This window comes from Clarias gariepinus, chromosome 19 (genome assembly GCF_024256425.1).
Source record: "Clarias gariepinus isolate MV-2021 ecotype Netherlands chromosome 19, CGAR_prim_01v2, whole genome shotgun sequence".
In the NCBI taxonomy this organism is placed as follows: Eukaryota; Metazoa; Chordata; class Actinopteri; order Siluriformes; family Clariidae; genus Clarias; species Clarias gariepinus.
This window is the reverse complement of record NC_071118.1, coordinates 29,375,289-29,398,301: the sequence shown is the minus strand read 5'-3', so window position 1 is coordinate 29,398,301 and position 23,013 is coordinate 29,375,289. Positions and strand designations below refer to the sequence as shown.

Below are 23,013 nucleotides of genomic sequence, written 5' to 3'. Positions count from 1 at the left end.
TCATCATGTGATCTCGTCACACTTTATACAACTTCATCATATAAAACAACCTAAAATAAAAGAAGTGACGTGAAGGCCAATCAGATATCCGGTGCCCCCTTTTCATGTCCCACTGGGAACAGGAAAGTTTCAGGAAAAACACAAACATGTTGGGAATTTCAGCTGAGAGTCAGAGGGAGTCAGGAAGAGTCGATTCATTTGGATCCTAAACGAGTGAAACTGTTTTTGTCTACAATCGTTCTATGAGATCTGTATTTTATTAAAAAAGAAAATCAGTTTAAATAATTGTAAATTCAGCAAAGTGCCAGACTGCCAACGGGAGCGAGCGTCTCTGAGCTCAAGTTACTCTGCTGTCTGTGCTGTAAGAAGATTCAGTTTCATTTAGTCTAAGAGACGATCAAACCGTAACTCAGGGAGAGAAAAAACAGACCAGTTAGTTTTGATGAGTTTAATTACCTTAAAAAGCTTAAATGTGGACAAAAACAACAAGAGCAACAACAGCATGGTTAGATTTCTCAGTCACGCACTACAATTGAAGAACTAAGTGCACATGCTAATGAGATAACGAGACTAATCACGTCTTAAGAGACGGAACTGGAGCAGAATCCAGGGAACTTACACTACCAACACTAACGAGAAAGCATTCACGACAGAACATCGATTAAAGTGATACAGAGAAATGAGAGAAAGAAGGATCAATAGAGTTGTTTTCACACCAACCCGAACCGGTTAGGCGCTAAAAAACACAGCTGGAAAATCAAACAGAGGAGACCGGGCGCCGCGGTCGTTAAATTTCCGACCGGACTCACACACCACGTCTGACAAGTTCATTACTTTTGTCTTCGGTTCCTCATTAGGCGCTCGTTACGGCTCCCTAGAGTCCACTTAGAGAACCTTTTCTCTGCAAATTACTAGAACCTGCTGGAGTCTGGCTAACGCTGGAGTCTGGCTGGTGCTCCGAGACGCGCTAACTTTCCCTGCAGGAGCGTTAAAGCCGGAGAATGAGCTCCTGACCGTCCTGTAGAGTCGACTGCTTACTGAAAAGTTGTGTTTCGCGGCACCATGCTGACTCTCTAGACATTTTACAATATATATTCTATTTATAACATTTCTGAAACAGTTTTGAACAACCGAGCTGAGCATTATAAAAAAAACAAAAACAAAAACAGAAATAAAAGATAAACCTGAGCCTTACACTTAGCCGTGAGATACACTGAGTTTAACACGCTGCTGAAAATCAACCAGGATTGTCTAATATAAATCACATTTAACCAAATGCACTGTTTAATTGTTAAACCTTAAAAACAACTATATTTGCTTTAAAATAAAGCATTAATCAGGATAAAACCTCCACCACTGGACTGAGACCGTCTGAGAGAACATCATGTTTATATTAGATTTATATTTACGGGTCTGCGGCAGCACAGTGGTGTAGTGGTTAGCACTGTCGCCTCGCACCTCCAGGGTCTGGGCTCAATTCCCAGCTTAGTGGGTTGGTAGTTGGTGTTCCCAAATTGCTGCAGAGTGTCCAGAGTGTCCACAGTGTACCCTGACTCGTACCCTAAGACTCCTGGGATAGACTCCAGGATAAAGGGGTCTAGATGATGTGAGTGGGTTTGTCTTGTTAAGATTCAGGAATTAGTATGAAATTACGGGTTAGGAGCTCATTTGCAAGCAGTTTAAAAAGATGTGGTTAGGTGGAGTCACGTGTCTCGGAGGAAACACATGATAGTCTTCGCCCTCCCTGGTTGGTGGTTGTAGCCTCGATGAGAGAGTGACAGGTGGGAACTAGCTACAATACGAATGAATGAATTGGGGGAGAAAAATATTAAAAACCCTAGTATTTATAGTTTTAGTTAGTATTATTGTAGCGCTAATAATAAACAACTACTCCTCAAGAAAATTACAAGGATTCAGAAATAAAAATGAATAAATACTGTATTATTTGGACTCATCATTATCATCATCTTCATCATTAATGGCCTGCGTACCCTGCAGAGCTCAGGGTGAACTTCTTGAGAGGTGTGTCCCTTTAAAGTGCTTTTTATTAAAAAAAATTTTTATAGTTAATGTTACGAAGCACTGACACTGGAGACTCCTTCCCCTAATGTTACATAAAACTATACAGTCTGGAACACAAACAAAGAGCTGTAAACAGGCCGTTACTATAGAAACCATAAGGTATCAGACCGAGTGCTTTAATATAAAGTCCACATTTGACTGTAAGTGTCTGGTCTCGGTGCCAGTTCCAGCTTAGACGCCGCCGCAGGAGGTCAACGTCATGCGGCTCTTTGCTCGTGCTGCATTGTTCCATTTGCGAGGAACATTTCAGACCTCCAGAGAAGTTCATTCCGATATATCATTAGGTTTTTCCAGCCTGAGGCGAAGCAGCGTCCAGATCCATTCTTATTACGCGTTAAGAGTAACAGAATGAACCCAGTGTGATGACTTTGGTTGAAGAAAAGCCCTGAAGAACACACTTAAAGACGTTTGTATGGATCTATTTTGGAAAGCTGTAAAGAGTTTCGCTCGCATTCGACACTCAACCACACCGACTCCACTCCAGCTCCAGCTCTCCTCCATCTGATTACGCTCAGCTTTTTCTCACTCTGTGATAAATCTCTCTCACTAACACACACACATACATTCACACACACACTGTATATTATGAATGTATGTTTCAGACAGTCATCAGGAATGTATTTGACAAAATAATGAACATACTGAAGACATAAACTAAAGATTCCATGTGTGTTTCTGTATATAATGTTACGCTACAAGAACAATGCAAAACCGTTAGAGCATAAACTTCCATCATCTTTATTCTGAGACCCGAAAACCGATCATAATTAGTAAAAAAAAAGGTTTTAACATACAGTAAGAGTGCATTCATTTTAATTATCTCTCAGAAAAACTTCAAAACGAGCCGATTAGCAAATGAACCTGGAATGATTGATAGCTGTGTAGGTGCTTTGTGTGTGCTGATGTTACAGATGTTTTTATTTTCTAAAACACTAAATTTGGGTCAAATGACAGAATCCATAATCACCTCACTTCAGCTCTCAGTCGATCAGGAACATAAACACCGTTATTTCAGGGGCCAAATGATGAAACACATCCATCTAACCTCCACTAACGAGTGTCCTGATAATTACACCTCGCAGCAAACACGAGCAATCAAAACATGGAGCATGAGAATGATGTCATTCAGAGCGAAGAAACATCGTCTGTGCAAACAGAGCTGGTGTGCTGATCCCGGGAAACGGCGTCCAGAAAACACGCCCAGACGAATGTGAACAGTTCTACGGCAGCGTCTCAGACGAGATCTCAACTCGGTTAGACGCAAAAACAGATAAATCGAAGAGCTTAATATTTTGTATCTGCAGTTCTGATGAGAAGAGACGCGTCTCTATTACATGCCACACTACTGTAGTGTAAACCCCCCGTGTTTTCACAGTGCTGTTCCTGTTACAGGACTGAGATGATGTGACCTGCTATAGAACACGGGCAACGAATCGGCCGCCACAAATACAAATTTTGCAGATTTAGGGAAAACAAGGTTGTTTATTTTTTAAGAATTATTGTAAACTGATGGAGATTATTTTGTGCATGTTTTCTTCAGGTTGTTAAAAATATGAAAATTGTAAACACTACTGTTTGTTATACAAGTCTAAATTTTGCATGATTTTGCAAAACACAATAAATCCAAGAGTTCTGTCATGACGGACCTGCATTTGTGTTTATGTTTATTTGTGTATGCAATTTAATATCAATATTATATTATGAGTTTTGATTTAGTTTTTTTTGATGTACCTTTTGTAGTCACATGACCAGCATGACATCATTACCAGTGGATGGCTGAAGCAACGACATTATGCTACGTACTGTATTAGGGTTATGTGCGTTTTCATTAATAACTACATTTGAGGTGAAACACCACCTGATGATCTGCAGGATTACCTGATGCTTTGTCACATGGATAAAGGAGTATCCTAGCAACCGACAGCTTGTGTTTTGCTGATTTTTTTTTTTTTATATGCAGCATGTGAAGAAAATGGATGAAGAAGGTAATAAGCATACGAATTTACAGAAGTTTGACTTGTTATCGTCGGGCGGTTATCTCAGACGCTGTACAAACACATGATTCCTCCTGGCTTTACTGCCGTTGACAAGCGTTAGTGTTAGCATTAGCGCAATCAGTGCTTTCAGTCTCCTTACTCAGAAAACTTTCCCTTGTTTTGACCGACACACACGCTGCAGCCACGCGTCCGTCTCTTTCTGTTCTCATCTTTGAAGAAAAATAAGGAAAAAAGAAATAGAGAGAACAATGGAGTAATGAGGGAAAATTGAATGAAAGGAAGAAAAAACACATTATAGAATTATCTTTCTTTAAAGAAAATGTTCACAAAATTTAAACAGAATATAGAAATATAAAGAAAGATTATATAGATGAAAAAAGCTAAAGAAAGAATGATCCTTTAATTCATTCTAAATTTGTATATTTTATCTCCCATTCATTTAGTCTTACATACCTCACATTTATTATTAAATACAGTTTTATATACAGAGGAATTATAGAGAGATTAAAAAAAACACTGTTTAATAAAGAAAAGAAGGAAAAAAGTAAACAGTATAAAAATGGACAGAAAAGGAAAAAAGCTGGATAAAAAGATGAGTAAAACTAATAAAGTAAATATGTTAAATGTACAATTTACAAAAAAAAAATTCTTCTTCTTTTAATGATCTACAAGAAATCCAGGTGATGCAACTTTCTGTTAAACATCTACACATGGAATCCTTTAGTCCTTGAACAGACAGAGAGCACAAGTCTGATCTCTAGCGCATCCAGATTGGAATCCGATTGCTTTCATGTGGTCTGAACAGTAAAAAACATGGAATCCTTTTTATTTGGAAAATCCAATCTGAACCAGTAGTTTAGTAGAAAGTTAAGTTGTTGTGCTTGATGAGGTCATGGAGGGTCATTTCCTCCTTTTGGAGTTATTACCGCTAAGTATGTAAAAGCCGTGCACTTGTATTTTCCATAGCGTGTTTTCAGGAAGAGCGTCTGGCGTAACCGCAGTGTGGAAATGGAGAAGAGTAGGACCTGCGCAGAGGACGGAGTGAGATGTCTGATTGCACTTTGGGAGGCTGCATCAGTACAGGCAAAGCCAGAGGGAGCGTACAGACACACGGCCATATATAAGAGGAAATATCAGGCTGCGGGTGAGCCTCCAGCGTCGTTACCACGGCAACCAGAGCTGATTTCATTTTGGTCCATTTATTGCTAGCTTTTAGGATTAAGGCATTGTTGAACAGTTGTTAAATAATCAGTGTTTCTCACTCTCAGTGCAATAATATATGCACTCTAATGTTCTGCTTTAAGTCCCTTGGGGTGTGTGTGTGTGTGTGTGTGTGTGTGTGTGTGTGTGTGTGTGTGTGTGTGTGTGTGTGTGTGTGTGTGGAGTTTGCATGTTCTCCCTGTGCTTGGTGGATTTTTACACACGTTAAAGAAGAGAGTAAAAAGCAAAGCTGTTGTAGTTTAAGTGTTTTATTCGAAGACGAATGCAGTTGTACAGAGCTGAAACATAAAACCTCACATTTACACTCCAGCATCTCCTCATTTCCCTCCCTCTCTTTCTCTCTCACGCACACGCACACACACACACACACACACACACACCATACCAGGGATGCAGGCCAAGTTAAAGCTATGTTCATGGGTGTGTGTGTGTGTGTGTGTGTGTGTGTGTTCATTAGCATGTTGAAATGTTTCTACCCTGTATCAGATCACTGCTCAGCTACGCACGAGTTAAACACACACTTCTAACAGAGAATTTACCATTTGTGCTTATAAATGGACAAAACTTGAATCCAACAAACAAACAAAGAAACAAAGAGGAAAAACAGACTCAGCTATAAAAAACCTTATCATTTTATTTCAGTAAATTCAGTTGCGTTTATAGCAGAGCTGTAAGTGCTGTTCAGTTCGTCACACTGTTTTTTTTATCATTTATGTTTTGGATTGTTTCTATTTCATATAAAACATTTTTTCATGGAATTAAAGATTAAGTAGCCTAATCCCGATGTTCACTGGACACTTGTTGACTTCCTCTGTCTATTTCCTATTGATTGTCTCACATTACATAAAGCATCGCTGCAGTTAGATCGTTTCATCAAAGTTGCATTTACAGCAATTTGTCCGTGCAGAAAACTAGAAATAGATTTTTTAATGAGAATTTATTAATTATTGAATTTAATTTGCATTAATCTTTACACATTAACCATATAATTACAGATCTGTTCAACCAATTTCATTACTATTATTATTTTAATTTAATTACACATTTATTGCAACAGATTCTTTTAAAAATATTTTACAATTCTATTTAAATATTTATTTTAATTACTTTATTTTCTTCTAAAATGTCTGTTTTTTTATATTTACTTCTCTGGTCTAAATAATAAATAAATAAACAAATAAATAAATAAATTAATTAATAAATTAATTAATTAATTAATGTTTATATGTTATGTAAATAAAGTTGTTGCCATTATTATTTTTTTATAGCATGACACCTGATTTAACCTCGAGCATGCTGCCTAATTAGCATGGTGTTTATTTAACACTTTAGCTTGTTAGCTAGTTGTTATAGTGCTTTATTGTAGCTACACACTTTGGACAAAGTAAAAAAATGTTTGGCAAATTGTTCTAATATTTTACTTTCAAGCAAAGTGAATTTGCAAATCATTTAAAAATATTTTTGTTAATATTTTATGGTATATAGTGATTCATCTGCTTAAATACTAAATGCAAAAATAGAAGAAAAAAAAGTATGGAAAAATAAAAAAAATCCCAACTTGTAAGTTTAATGAAGGATTTTTTGTTTTGTTTGCTTTATAATGGAAAGATTTAAAAATGACCTTTAAGTAGTCAGGGGAAGTCAACAAGAACAAGGTATAAAGATTCTCAAGCAACAGACAAAAGTGTTTATTATCAATTAATATTCATTTTTTTTTATTTCAACTGACATTTCTTATTCTAATTATTTTGAGCCTTAATTTGTTTTTATTTATTTTATTGCCATGTGCCAAAAATTAATAAATTTAATTGTTTTTTAAACATAAAACATGAAAAGTGCAGTCCACATTTAAGCTAACCCTGAAACTGTACACAACAAAAATGAAAAATAAATCTAAGTGTAGTTCTTTATATATATATATATATATTTATTTATATATACTGTATTTTTTAATTGACCAGAAAATTAAAGTATCCACAGCTGAAGAAGGAGTATAATAGAGATCTTTATTTCCTGTACAATATTTTTGCTCTATTAAGAGGGAAAAAGCTAATTAGCATGTTTCAAAGCTATCCTTGCATAGCACAAAGCTGACTACGTGAATATGTAAATATGTAAATGATGCCTCTAATGTGCAAAATGCATAACAATAAGTCGGTACAAACAATATTTATTCTCTGTAGAACAAGTCATGGAGTATTTATATATGCAGTGTGTAGAATAATATATATATATATATATATATATATATATATATATATATATAGTGTATAATATATATAATTATATAGTGTATATATTATATATATATTATATATATATATATATATATATATATATATATATATATATATATATATATAATTTTTTTTTTCCGCACAGGCCAGACATGTATGTCGTTTAGGCTGATGATAAACATCCATAATGGTATTGTTTATATTCTGTATAATGTAGATATTTATATTTATACAGCGTTTGATCCATGGAGTGAGTTCCTGTCTGCTTGCATATCCTACAAATCCCAGAGTGCATTTCAACTCCAGTCACATGACCCGCCCAGATTGGAAAAACAAAAAGAATTTCAGGATACAGGAAGGAGTGCATCCGAAGTGTCGTAGCGTCGCGAACAGAAACCGAACAGAAGTGGCGTATTTATTCGCTGCGATATCGCCGTGTAGTGTGAACCTCCCGTCCACTTGAGAAACGTGCAAATGTCCAGAATGACGAGTGTTCGATCGTGAAGAAGCCCTTTAACTATTCTCATATTGCTACATCAACGTAATTTTTCGAAATCGCAACAACACCGAACCGTGCTAACCGTTTATTATCTGACATCATGCTACAAGAAAAAAAGAATGGATGGACTACGACTACGATGCGTCACGACGTGGTTTGCGTTCTGGAGCTAGAACAGAAGTCCGCCGGGTCTGGAACAGCGTGTGCAAAGCAGAAGGCAGTGTAGCTGGTGCTTTCTGAGTTTTCAAAAGTTTTCAACCAAAGACAAAAATAACCGCACTGAGATTAGAGCGCCACCTAGGGAGTGCCTTTCCAATCCAGCAGCAAAGAAAAGGCGCCGCTTTGCTTTGCATTCATTCGTGTTTAGTCGACGAGCAGCAAAGTGACAGAATTCCAGGCCGACCCACGGTACGAGGGCTTTCAGCATGCAGCTCTACAGCGAAACGTGGAAATGAGCAAAGAATTTGTTTTATATTAAATATAAAATACATTTCTGCAAAATCCCTTCAAGTAGATCGATTTTACTTCACAGCAATTACATAAAAGGAAAAAAAGTTTTGCTAAAAAACCTGCCATTGTGTTCACACTAGCAAGAGACAAGGTTTGTTTCTTGTGGGCGTGGCCTATTCAGCTTTTTAATTTAAAATAGGTTTGTTTGGTTTCTCTGAGTGTCACAATTGGGTTTACAGTTGGGTTTTTATGACTTATGGTCTTTTTAATTACTCATTTTTTTTCCAGTATTTGTTTGATCTGAGGGCGGGGCTTCGCGTACATTCGTGACATCAAAGAGTAAAGCCAAAGCCGTGAGTCTCGCCACATCTGCGTTGCAGCTGTAAACTTATGTGTGTTAAACACATTTCATTAATGATAAGCTGAGAAAGCAATCACAGCCTGAGCTACGCAATTCTAGTCCCGCCCACTTCTTTCCTATTGGCTCACAAAACCAAGACTCGTGAGTTCACAGAGCTAATGTTGAAACGAAAGGAAAAACACATCCTTCAGTGAATAATTTGTTTCTGCTAAATGAATATAATCTATGCTATGCATAAATCTTGACGCCCTCCATACAAGCTAACATAAAGGCTGGGAATAATTTAATTTAGGACACGCCTCTTCACTTTCTTAAAAAGAATCAAATAAATAAATAAAAATAATAATATTAATAAAGCTGATATACATAAGTCATGTACTGTCACATGATTAAAAAAAACCTTTCTGATGTTTTTTAGCTTGCTAGTGTGGACATATGAATTTTCTCGGCGTAAAATAATTTATATAGTTTATATAGTTTATATAATTACCCTCAAAGTGTCGTTTCAAAAAAACCCCAACAGCTCTCTCGAAATGATTGTATCTCGTATGTTAAGCAAAGCTCGTACAGATGCTTGACATCTCTAACGTTTTATAGAATATTTACAGTAAAGTGAAATAAATGTGGAACTTTATGATAAACTGCTTCAGTGTTTATGACCGAAGAAAGCGAACGTGCGTTCACTGAGACATGTTTTATTTTATTGCTCTTGCAATGTCGAAAAATCTATTTAAAATAGAAAACATCGACTACGGAGAATGGAAGAACACTCGAAGGTAGCGTCGACCGTCGTCATGGAAACGGAAAAAGTGCACCCATGCACGATGGTGTGATGAGAAACTAAAAAGTCCTGTCCTGTCTGTGGGAGGGTGAAGTTATATACTGCTTATGTACAGTATATACACAGGTAGCGATGCGCTACGTTAGCATCGGGGTGGAATTGTCATGGCAACGCATTGAGCACATTTTAAAGATTTCTATTTTCTTTTTCTTTTCTTTTTTTTTTTATCAATGAAGCGCTTATATTACAGACGAGGCGGAGTAGAGACTAGCAACTTGACCACTATTTTGTTCTAGTTTGAAAGAGACGTTTAAAGGAAAGAGAGGAGAAAGAAAGAGGGACAAACAAAGGTTTAGGATTAGTGGGGTGTTAGCGCATCTTGAATTTTGGGTTTTTTATTTAGATATGTCGCCCAGTAGACCAGGTTGAAGGTACCAAAGAGCAGAGGAAACGCTATTCTGGCGATCCGGTCGATTTTGCTCACGCTGTTGAATGTTTTCTTGGCTTCAGCCGGTTTGGGTTTTGGCTCTTCTTTCGGTTCGGTCGGTGGAGGAGGCGCGCTTTTGGCAATGGTTGCTAGTCCTGGGTCTCTGGCGATGTTGGGGGCGAAAGCGGTTGCCGTGGCAGCCGTGTAGGTGTTGTTCTTCTTCAGCAGAGACTCCTTTTTCTTCTTTTGCTGTAATGTTAAGGAAGCAGGAGGTGAATAAAACAAACAGGATGATCTAAGGGTTGAACTGCAAGAAGGAGACAAACTCGGTGCATCTGTCTAGAATTTATGTCCAGGAAATTATCCTTGGACCGTACGATCAAGGACTCTAACCAGGAACCGTGAGCTGAGAAACTTAGGCACAGCAGTTTACCTTTAGGAATTTTCACATCCAGTATTTGTACCTTGAAACTAAATAGCAGGAACCTTGAGATCAGAAAACTAAACTCACTAATTTACACCAAGGATGTTAAATGCTAAAAACTACACCTGGGAGAGTTCCACTGAGATCTTTCCCTTCTTTCCCAATCATCTTAGAATCTCTTAAATGCTAACTGTGAGCACTGAGGGTAATTTCACACTTTGTTTATACCATGTTTATTTGTACCATGCTCTGGAATGATTGCTCCCCTCTCCCCCCTCCCCTGCTGACCAACATTCCCATTATTATTATTATTATTATTATTATTATTATTATTATTATTATTATTCCCTGTACTCAGGTACACTTGCATATTGTCAGTCTCTCTAAGGAAGTTGATCTTCACACTATGCTGATGATCCGTGCCCACGTAAACTGTTCTCGAGACCTCCTTAGGAAGACACGGACACGGTTTCCGAGCCTTGAACGATTGTGTTCTCACTGATCAAAATGAACCAGACTTTGGGGTGGAGTGTTCTCAGAAACGATCCCTAGTTACATATGTGAAAACGCCCTACATCATGTTACATTCTAAAGTAATTTTCTGTCCTGTTGTTGTTGTTGTACCTTACACCCTGGTTGGGCCAAACCCCGCGGAGGTGGAGCCTAAACACTCAGCACAACTTTAAGCAGCTGGTTTGGTCCCCAGGACAATATGGCTACTGTCTCTATTTTTAATAGACAAAAAGTAATTTTAGATTAAAACTAAATAAGTGAAGAGTTGCACACCTTCTCCGGTACGACGCTCTTGCCGTCCCAGGCGTAGCCCCTCTTAGTGAAGTAGTTGACGGTGGCAAATTCGATGAGGGCGGAGAAGACGAAGGCGTAGCAGACGGCGATGAACCAGTCCATAGCGGTGGCGTAGGCCACTTTGGGCAGAGAGTTCCTAGCGCTGATACTCAGAGTGGTCATGGTCAGGACGGTGGTCACTCCTGCAAACAGAAAGAAAACTAATTTATTTCATTAATCTGCTTATTTCAGGGCGAAAAATTTAATCTACTGCGTGTAGTCTGTAGAACTCGGGTTTATTGCAGTGTCACAATGTATTGTTGAATCCAGCTCTGTGCTGGTCATGTGACTTGCAGGTTCTGGGAAAGATTAACAACACTAATCCTTGAAGCTCTCTTTTAGGAATCTGGAAAAGGTTGTAGATTTTACAGTTTAGGAAACGTGGACTAAGTGTAAATGGTGCTCTCCAGCGCCACCATCAGGTCGTCATTGCATGTTTCTTGACTTTGCCTGAACAGTGGGTTGGACGCTCCAGCATTCTGCCAAAATTCTCCCAGTTATCTCTATTTCTTATTCCCAGGAGGAGCCACAAACACCAAGGACACGAGAAGTTTTAGTGTAATTTGGTCTGAAGCAGCTGGACAGCGTTCAGTCTCATGTCCTTATTTATAAAGATCCATTAGTCCAGTAGAACATTTCAGGTTTTGGAAAGGATGATGGAGGTGTATGTGAGCCAAACTGTATGTAACTATAAACAATCGTGACTGGTCACTGAGTAAAATCCATTAAACGAGTGGAGCTTTGTGTTTGCTGTCTCTGTGCATTAAAGTTTAATTAAACGATGTGTCACTGGAGCGCTGGAGGCTCACCAGATTTCCACTTACGGAGATCAGATGTGGCCCGGCTCCGCTTTATCTCTCATAAATGTTGACAACACATTTTATAAACTTTTAGCTGTGAATCAATGGTGTTGGTCTTTTGGCTGCTCCTATGGAGGACCATCTGATCTACACACAGGTTTTACACCGAACCCCCTTCCTGATGCGACCCTGCCGTTTTATCCCGGGCCTGCCACTCCAGTGGGGGTTGGGCTTTGGCTGGGAATCGAACCCGGGCCTTCCACATGACAGGTGAGACACCTACAGTACCACTGACACACCAAAGCCCAGTAGGTTTCCATCCATTATATTTTTAAGGTGATACCAGTCAAAAAGAAAAAAGGTTTAGGAAATGTGACGGACGAGTGCGGATGTTTTCAAGGCTCTGCTCTCGCTTTCTTTCTCTCTGTGAGATGAGATGCATGCAAATAAATATATATAAATAAAATACAGAAATAAAAGTAAAAAATAACAGAACAAATTACTCAGATATAACTTTATAATGATGCAGAAATAACTTTTGCTTTTGGACAAATCTGATGGTTGTTGCTTCACTGAGAAATGATTCAAAAAAATTCTAAAAACAACACTGATTATTTTTAGGAAAAGTCCCTTTAATGCCATTTTGAACAGGAAAGGAAATGAACGTTTCATGAATGCAGGTCAACTTGAAACTGAATTTAAAAAAAAATATTGAAATAATAATTATTATTAAATTATTATTAAACAATTTTCCAGTTGAATGACTAATAGAGTGTGTACATATTAAACTTTAAACAGAGTGTTTGTGGTCTGGCAGATGTTCACAGATCAGTGCATCTGGACAGGATAGGGGATTATTTGGATGTTTTTCGGGGAAATAAACAGAGGTTAATGATTCATTTTGATATAGCCTCGTGCTAATTAGTGAGATCTGACACTCGTCCTGACACTCGCCTGTTAACTGAAACCATGACGACAACTTCTAGTGCCTTGAGTATTAGTCATTTATAAAAAAATAAAAAAATAAAAAAGTCTTTCAAATGTATAAACCGGCGCACAGCATTGTGGGAAATCCCGAGCGACGTCCGCTGAAAGAGGAATTACAGTTTTCTCAGAATAACAACCCGGGACGTGTGAAACGCTCGAGTCACGTCTGTGAGTCTGTAATTCACGCCTGTCACACCCGAGGAAACAGCAGGATTCTGACGGTGCTGGGATCGCCGCGGTCTCGCTCCGCGCTGCTAATGCACCTGTGACGGTGATGGGTGGGTGGGGGGGGAGGGGGGCAGGAGGGTGGGGGGGGGGTGATTTTAGGCCTGTAATGTGAACCTTAAAGTAGCTGATGGAGAAGAAACTTTCTCAGAGCTGACTGGCCGATCCAATGTAACCATGACAACGGATATAAATTATAGTTTATAGGTAAGTATTTATTCATTTATTTAGTTAGTAAAACTAAACACTATTATACACACAACTATATTATTTACAGAATCCTCAGGGCCTTTTGTGAGTGTGTGTGTGTGTGTGTGGGGGGGGGGGTGGTTACATAATTAAACACAAATCATATTAATATTATAAGACTAAGTGTAAAGGGTACTGAAGAGACTGTTCATATGCCCAAAAGTATGTAGACCCCTGACCGCCACCCCAATATATATAAATATATAAATCTCATCTCTCATTCTGAAGCCGCGAGCAGTACTAAAGGAGAAGATGGAGCTTTTACAGCTGGAACATCCTTCACTCGTCTGAAGAAACCTTCCACATCGTCTCGGAGTGTGTCAGTGGGACGCCGTCCTCGTTCAGACAGCAGAGCGACTCTGAGGACAGACAGTTAATTCCAGAGGTGTGAAGGTCAGGGCGCCGCGCGGAACGCTCCAGTTCTTCCACTCCAAACTCATCAATCTGTGTCTTCATGGAGCTGGGCTTTGTGCTGGTACACGAAATGTTGTTCGATTGTGTAAAGTGTGTGTGCGTGTGTGTGTGTGTGTGTGTGTGCAAAGCTGTCACACTAACACAATGTACTGCTGGAGCTCCATGGTGTTAGCGTTTACGCTCGGTAAGTTTTCTTTACAACATTAGCTTAGCGCTTACGGACGCTGGCGTGTGGAACAACAGGAGTCACATGACAGTGCCGTGTTTAAAGTCATCTAATGTTTAAGCTTATGTGTGTGTGTGTGTGTGTGTGTGTGTGTCTGAGAGCACACAGCAGTGTGCTAGATTTTCTTCACCTGTTAGCAATGGGTGTGGCACAATGGGTGTGTGTGTGTGCGTTGGGGGGGGAGGCGGGGGGCGCATATTTTTGGCCACCATTTCTACCCAAGGAGGAGCGCATGAGTAATAAAAGTGCATTTCTGCAGTAATAATACAGGATTAAGAATATAACACGAAGAGGTTTCCATAGAAACAGGATGTGTGGTGTGTTGGAGAAGAAAGTCTTTTATCAGCTGCGTCAGTGAAGAACGCCTGAGGATGGACGAGGAGAAATAACACTGACTTTATATATATATATATTTTATATAAATATTGGTAGTTTTTATACATTATATATATATTATGTAAAAATGATAATATGATAATTATATATTTAGAGTTAAATCATGTGCAAATCTTTTGGGCCACATCACCAGGGAAAAGAGATATTTATTTATTTATTTATATATATATTAATATTAGTCTCAGCCTTCAGGGTTTTTTAATTCGCCTCGAAAAAGTTTAGAGCAAAGAAACAAAACAGTTTCAGGCAGAATTCGGGTTCTAAATGTCACTGGCACAGCAATAATAAATCTTTTTATTTTAAAAAAAATATTTTCAAAAATAACAAGAAAATCACTAAATAGAACCAGTAAAGTAATGAAATTAACCTCTGTGGCATTTTAACTGCTTTGCCTTTAGTTTTATTGCTTTTCTGAATATTAAAACTCTGCAGCTAAGAAAAAAAAAATTCTCTAAAATGATATTAGTGATATTAGTGCCTGCAGTAAACACTTCCTAATTTATTTATGATTTATGGGGAAAAAACTATAAGGAGGTTGTGGAGGGAAAATGAGGTCACAAAACAGCAGCCCCCCCCCCCCCTACCCACACACACACACACACACACACACACACACACACACACACACTGCTCCGAGCTCTTCAGCTGTAACATTGATTTTAAACCCTGCGTTATCACTTGATCTCAGTCATCAGTAACAGGTACAGGAAGTCCTGCACCGGAGCTCCGCCCCCTGATCCTCACGGTGCACTGATTTATGATAATATTAAAAAGATAGTTTAAACTGTAAGTCCTATTTAGTTTACAGATCAATACGACGAGTCTTTGTGATTTACTCATTACATCTCACTTCTGCATAAAAGGGATCTCGCTGTTAGAATACACTGGTGTTTAATGCCCTTCTTAAGATAAAAAGGTGTTTCAAAACACTACAGTCACTTGTGATTGGTTCAAAAGGCAGGTGTGTGAGGAGTCCTTAAATAAATAAATAAATAAATAAATCTATCTGTCTGTCTGTCTGTCTGTGTATCAGAAGAAGAAGAAGAACGTGATGTAGATCCAACACTCTATTATTTTATAGGTAGAACCATAACTGTGTTGAATTGTTACCACGACGACAGGAATTAAAAAACAGCCTGGTATTTATACTCCGTGACTCAAACACTAAAATTAATCTTTAAAAAACAATTGATCCATTGAAAGATAACAGAGTGAGTTCATGTGAGATAGGACAATAGGAGACGTAACCATAGCAACAATCCTTCGACACCCGTCTCTGGATGTGTAAGGGGGCGGGGCTAGGAAAAAGTTAAATACTTTATGATTTTTTTTTTATATAATTTAGTTTTAATTTAGTGTTGTTGTGCTTTAGTATTGAGGTGTTTATACTCTTAATTACATTTCCAAGGGAAAAAAATAATAATTTTTTTTAGACTTTCAAAGCGCTCATTACAGGTCTAGATGTTCTTTTCTTGGTTCTTTAAAATGACTTTGTGCTGTATTAATTTTCCTTACGTTAGTGTAGAAATATATATCATGTCAATTCATCTCCTTTGATCTTTGTAAATTCTTTAGTTAGAAATGTTTAATGTTTAATACGTGTGTACGTTTAAAAGTAGAAATCTGTGTCTCTGACGTGGCTCCATTTAACTCAGTATGATTTCAATTAAATCTCCTAATACTCTCCTAATACTGTATACTACAATACTATAATACTATAATACTATAATACAAACACATACTGTATAAACATCCTAATATTATAATTCTTATATTTAAGTATAATGTCTTGGCCACGCCCACATCAGTAGACGTGGTCTTCATTATAATGCTGCGGAATGTGTGTGTGTGTGTGTGTGTGTGTGTGTGTGTGTGTGTGTGTGTGTGGGTGTACATGTTTACACACTCACCGAACACAGTCCTGGCAGGAACGGATTCTCTGTTGAGCCAGAAGGAGACCTGTGACAGGATGACGGTCATGATGCACGGCAGATACGTCTGAATGACAAAGTAGCCGATCTTCCTTTTCAGGTGGAAGTGCGTCGTCATGACAACGTACTCGCCTGGGGATGGAGGGGTGGAGGATAGAGGGATGAGCGAGAGAAAGAGAGAGAGAGAGAGAGAGAGAGAGAGAGTGGAAATATTATTTAAAGAAAAAAGACAGTCGGACTGAGAAACACTGCATTTATTCAAATGATTATTAATGGGATAATAATGTTTATTAATAATGTCTAATTAACTCCTTATTATGTTTATAAAGAGGAGGAGTCATAACGGCTCAGTAACAGGAAGTAATGGAGCTGACATCCCTTTAATCAAACCCACAACATGTAATAACACACACACACACACACACACACACACACACACACACACACAGTAACGAGCTGCTATGAACTCTTTATGAACACTTTATTCATAAGTGTCAACATCCCTTACAATTTAAATTGCAAATACAGTTTATGAGAAAAAGGGGCGGGGCATAGAGAACTGGGAGGCTTTTGTCATTTGCATATTTATAGAATTGAAATTTTATGAAGGTCTTTTTTTTTTACTAGAGTTTAAATCGTGAATGTGAACGTGCGTCTCGCTCCTGCATCTCGCTCCTGCGTCTCGGCCCTGCCTCTCCCTCCTGCGTCTCGGCCCTGCCTCTCCCTCCTGCCTCTCCCTCCTGCGTCTCGGTCCTGCCTCTACCTCCTGCCTCTCCCTCCTGCCTCTCCCTCCTGCGTCTCGGCCCTGCCTCTCCCTCCTGCGTCTCGGCCCTGCCTCTCCCTCCTGCGTCTCGGCCCTGCCTCTCCCTCCTGCCTCTCCCTCCTGCCTCTCCCTCCTGCGTCTCGGTCCTGCCTCTACCTCCTGCCTCTCCCTCCTGCGTCTCGGTCCTGCCTCTACCTCCTGCCTCTCCCTCCTGTGTCTCGGTCCTGCCTCTTCCTCCTGCCTCTCGCTCCTGCCTCTCCCTCCTGCCTCTTGCTCTTGCCTCTCCCTTCTGCGTCTCGCTCCTGCGTCTCGCTCCTGCTCCTCTCGCTCGGGGGTCTGCTAACGACTTTTGTTCATTGATCATGTTTTTGATGGATGTTTATGACTCGGGTTCTGGTTTTAGATCTTGTTTGAATCATTAGACGTTTTTTGGTTTCTTTGTTTTGTTGCTTTTGGAGCGCAGATTTATCCAGAGTCATTGTGATTGACAGGAGAAAGAGAGAGAGAGATTAAGCCCCTCCCACCCTGAGCATATGGATAGCTCGACGCTTCAGGAATCCTGAACTCAATATTATTAAAGTAAGTGACAGAGCTACACGTTTATATAATAAAAATAATAATTTATGTTTTTTTATGAATTTGTCTGTAAAGCTGATTTCGTACGGCGTTATTATCATGACACGATCCTGAAAAAAGCTTAAATTTGCTCAAATCTCTCTCTCTGATTGGCTGGAACCGTGCCACAATAATAACGCTGCCACCATCTGCCGAGCGAGCGCAGTGATGAGACATCGAGTGTGAGCAGGAGTGAGAGTTTGAGTGCAGAAATAAAACATGAGCTCTTACAAAGTAGAGTATTTCCCTCCGGACAGTAACACTAATATACAGTAACGCCGTATTTTATGAGAACATCCTTTAAAACGTTAAAACGGGGAATCGGCAGAGATCGAGCGATTCGTCATTCTCATAATACTCAGCTGTGATTCGATCTGTGCTGCAACTGTATTGAGATAAAAATCTGATTTTATAAATATCCAGCAAATAAATAAATAAATATTTAGATTTAGTTACAACTCTAAATTCAAACTTAGCAGATAATTCAGTCCTTCCACACAGTATGTCGTGCTTCAATAGTTTCGAGAACAGCAACCTCCTTTAATATAAACATATATAAATAAAAAAAATAATAAATTTTAATAGATTAATAGAAATAACCAGAGATGTCCATACACGACTTAATCAGTATCGCCACCATTGCTAATTATAACCGCTAACCAAATTAAACTGAAAATAATCTAATTGCTCATTTAAAATACACACACACACACACACACACACACACGGTCACTGTCATTGAATTAATACATTTAAATTTAATGAAGAAAGAAATCAAATATTAAATTAAAGAATTTATTTAAAGAATTTAAATATAATATTATGAATATTATCGTTTTTCTTCTTTTTGCTTTATTCTGTGTTTTGTCCGTTCCTGCTCACACACCGCTCCCGTACACACAGTTTACTCGACAACAACATGACGGATGATTAACCTCCTGAAATCTCAACTCCACATCACCGCAGTAACTTTATTTATTAAAGACTTTTAAACCTCCCAGTGTTTAATAGACCTGAACACAAAAACTCAGAACTCCTCCTCATCACTAAAGAGAAAGACGAGAAGGAAAACTCACTAATAGACCCTCACTGTGGGCCAATCAGACAGATTGCTAAACGTTAGCTATTAGCACCAGTTGTCTGTTAGCCGCGTTAGCGTGGTAGCACGGATGAATTAGTGAAGGATGTGTTTGAGAGGCGTCGCGCTGGCTGGTGTATGAGCTCGGCGTGACGGTCTGACACACACGGCCCTGTTTTATTAGAACAGACGACCCTCAGGACGCTAATACTTCTTAAGTGTAACAACGGAAAATTAATGGAGCGCAGCGACACACACACACACACACACACACGTTCCTCATTGGCTTGTAATAAAAAGCTTTTGACAACACAATCAATACACACTTATTTAACGTCCATGAGATATCGATCCTTCACTCTCAGATTGATAAATATTGCAGAGAATCGAAGTGAGGTAATGTCTGTGTGTGTGTGTGTGTGTGTGTGTGTGTGTGTGTGTGTGTGTGTGTGTGTGTGAGTGTGTGTGCTATCAGGTTTCTGCATTAATCTTAAATAGTCATTCTGCTATTCAATGTATTTCCTAATTAATTGATTAATTGATTATTTAATTAAGTTAATTAATTAACGGCACAGCTAAGCTCCCTCTGCACATATTAAAATTTATTCCTTTTTTTTATTATAAGATTACAAACCACTGACTCATTATATTTACAGTATATTCCGTAAAGCTGCTTTGTGACCATAGTTGTAAAAAGCACTAAACAAATGAAATCAAATTGAATTGGACAGGAGCCGAACCCGGGTCACCTGATTAGGAGGCGGAGTGCTAACCCCGCACCCGGTACCGCACCAAGATACATAACGCTGTAGCATTTAACGCACAGACTGAATGAACGTACACGGCGCGGCGAGGGTAAAATAAACACAGAGCTGTATAATCTCACGGTTAAGCTCTGGGAAACTCTCTGATAACCAGCGGCTAAAAGGAAAGATTACAGCGAGCGACCATCTGCTAGCATCAGCCGAGCCACTGCGGAGAGTGACGTCACAACGGGGGGGGGGGGGGGGATGGGTGGAGATTTCAGCGGAAATAAAAGAGATGAAACTTACAAAGAACTCAAGTGTGACTAGGAACTGATGAGATTCGATCTATTTGTTTGGAGTGTTTACAGCGAATAATGTCACAAATCACAGTACTGTGCAAAAGTCTTGGCCCCTTTATTTCTTTGTATTTAATTTAATTTAATTTTAATTGATTAAAGTAAAATGGGAACAAATGTTTTACTGCAACAGGCTGCAAAGTGCCTAAAGATACAATAACGATTAAAAATGATTATTTATGTAACAACCACAGCAGCGACCTCATTTCCCCTCTCGTCTGTTCCAACCCCTCAGCATTCAGTAGCATCAGTTACTGATCACCACCTGATCATCTGTCACCATCTGCACCTATTTCTCACTGGCTCAGGACTTAAGCTGGATGTTTTCTACGCTTTAATGATTTATAGGTCACTGTGTGGCTTAACAAACAAAAAACATTCCTCTGAAACTGAACAGGTACAGCGACTGGAGTCAGCATGAGACAGAAAAGTCCTTCAGGAAGCCTGGAGAACTGTTCCCCAAGACTACTTTAGATAGTACAAGAAAGCTTTGGAGGGAAAATATAAACCTTTTTCACAGTATGTATAATAAATGAAGTGAATACATTTAAAGAGCTTTATTAGTCTATCCCTAATGAGCAACAGTGAGGACATGAGGACATGAGAAACCCTGAGAAAAACTCATGTGAGTGTCTGTTTCTGTTCTACGTACCGGTGCTGGACTGGACCACGCCCGAGTCCACCGTCTGTCCCATCAGGTCGTACTGGTTCAGTCGAGACCCGTCTTCAGCCACCACCACTGACTGGGCGGCTCCTCTCGTCCACACGTACACCACCTCGGCACGCGTGTACGCATCTGACACACACACACACACACACACACACACACACACACACAGAAATGTAATGTGTCATTTTAATTTTACTTTAAAAGTGATAATCACAACATTAATTATAACATTATTATTATTATTATTATTATTACTATGTATTTATTTTATTCTTTATTTTTATGCATGTGGCCATTCTGGCGTCTGGCTATGAGCTAATAGGACAAAAGTTAAAACCCCAGAACGATCAGTCCAACAGCAGAAGGCAGAAGGATCTCTTTACAAGTGAGAAGATCTTCAATACAGTTGAGTTTACTGTATCTACACCACCTCCTTCAAATAAGACAACAACAAACCAAATGTACGATTATTAGGGTTGTTTCTAATTACTGTAGATTTTCTGAGATTTTGCCAGGTTTAGGAATCTATTTCCTAAAAGATATAATAAAGTTCTCTGCCAACAGAACAAGAGATTTGTAATTACAATTTTAGAAACATTTAAATAGAAACAGGTTTAATAATCTTATTCTTTCTGTATATATAATATTTGGTTGTTGTAAACCAGGTTTAAGAATTGAGGGCGAGTTTGGCCAGACCTTAAGAACATTTCACTGAAGATGCTAAGATTCATTGTTTTGTTCAGTCAACAGTTATACAAGGTTAAACAAAGTTTCTTCAAAGTTTCCTCAAGAACACAAACTGCTGTTTAAATCACTTTTCCACTTTCCCGAGCTCCGATCGATCTGTTATGACGTCAGTAGTTCTACACTTTTGAACTTTGCAGCTCCACTAACTGCCCCTCCGCCCCCGAGCGTCCAGTCTTTTAACCCTGGATCAGAGGGGACGTGTCCCATCAGACTCAAACTCACTCTCACTCACTCATCGTCTGTACTGCTTTATAGTGTATTCGCGGGGGGCGGAGCCTATCCCAGGAGACTTTGGGCATGAGGTGGGGTACACCCCCTGGGCAGGGTCCCAATCCATCACAGGGCGCACACACACACACACACACACACACACACACTCATTCACACACTTCGGCAAATTTGGGAACACCAGTTAGCCTAATCTGCAGGTCTTTGGACTGTGGGAGGAAACCAGAGAACCCAGAGGAAACCCACCAAGCACAGAACCCGGGACCTGGAGGTGCGAGGCCACAGTGCTAATATCTACACCACCGTGCCACCGGATTAAAACTTTATTATTGTAAATTGACTGGGCTGCTTTAATAGACACACACACACACACACACACACACACACACACACACACACACACACACGGCCCAGTGAAAGCAGTTTACATTTGTGTTGATGGTTCTAGAATTAGACCTGATTAAATTTAAATCAATTACATATAACAGGAAGAGGAGGAGGAGGAGGAGGAGGGAAGGGTGTGACTCACAGCTGCCAAATTTGAGAGGACAGGCGTGAGCATCCATGGGGAAGTCCTCCAAGTGCATCGGGCACTCCGCTCGCACCGTCAACCTGAGAGAGAGAGAGAGAGAGAGACCGAAAGAGACAGCAAGAGAGAGAGACACAGAGAGAGAGACAGAAAGAGACAGGGACGTAGAGAGAGAGAGAGAGAGACAGAAAGAGACAGCGAGATAGAGAGAGACAGAGAGGGAGACAGGGAGAGAGACAGGGAGAGAGAGAGACAGGGAGAGAGACAGGGACGGAGAGAAAAATACAGGATTTAATGTCTATAAAGGAGCAAAGCACTCAAGGTCTTTTCTCTCTCTCCCGCACACACACACACACACACACACACACACACACACACACACACACACACACACACAGTGACAGGATGATGAAGCGGTGGACGTCGCCCCTCACAGTGTGTGTGTCTGCCGTTTATCTTCCCTTTGACATCAATACGAACTTTTCCTTTAATCTGCTAATAAAGACTGTACATGCTCAGACCTGCAAGTTTCCTGCACAGTGTGTGTGTGTGTGTGTGTGTGTGTGTGTGTGTGTGTGTGTGTGTGTGTGTGTGTGTGAGAGAGAGAGAGAAACACTCATAACTCATACTCATAACATCCTTCAGCTCTGCACGTCTCAAACCCTACAGCACCATGCAAAGCGAAACAGGAAGCAATGCCCATATAAGGAAATGTGATAACCGACACT

General features: G+C 39.5%; 1 protein-coding gene across 2 annotated transcripts in view; it reads right to left on the bottom strand.

The window, feature by feature from the left end:
* Positions 1–7,678: 7,678 nt before the first annotated feature.
* The window catches only part of gabra1 (gamma-aminobutyric acid type A receptor subunit alpha1), a 37,132-nt gene continuing 21,797 nt past the window's right edge, over positions 7,679–23,013 (bottom strand). For both annotated transcript variants that reach the window (XM_053477831.1, XM_053477833.1), the window contains exons 6-10: positions 22,286–22,368; positions 20,764–20,907; positions 16,533–16,685; positions 11,266–11,468; positions 7,679–10,304 (exon numbers count right to left, since the gene is read on the bottom strand). In XM_053477831.1, coding sequence (XP_053333806.1) covers positions 9,987–10,304; positions 11,266–11,468; positions 16,533–16,685; positions 20,764–20,907; positions 22,286–22,368 — 901 coding nt within the window. In that variant the 3' untranslated portion in view covers positions 7,679–9,986. The remainder of the gene's footprint in view (positions 10,305–11,265; positions 11,469–16,532; positions 16,686–20,763; positions 20,908–22,285; positions 22,369–23,013) is intronic.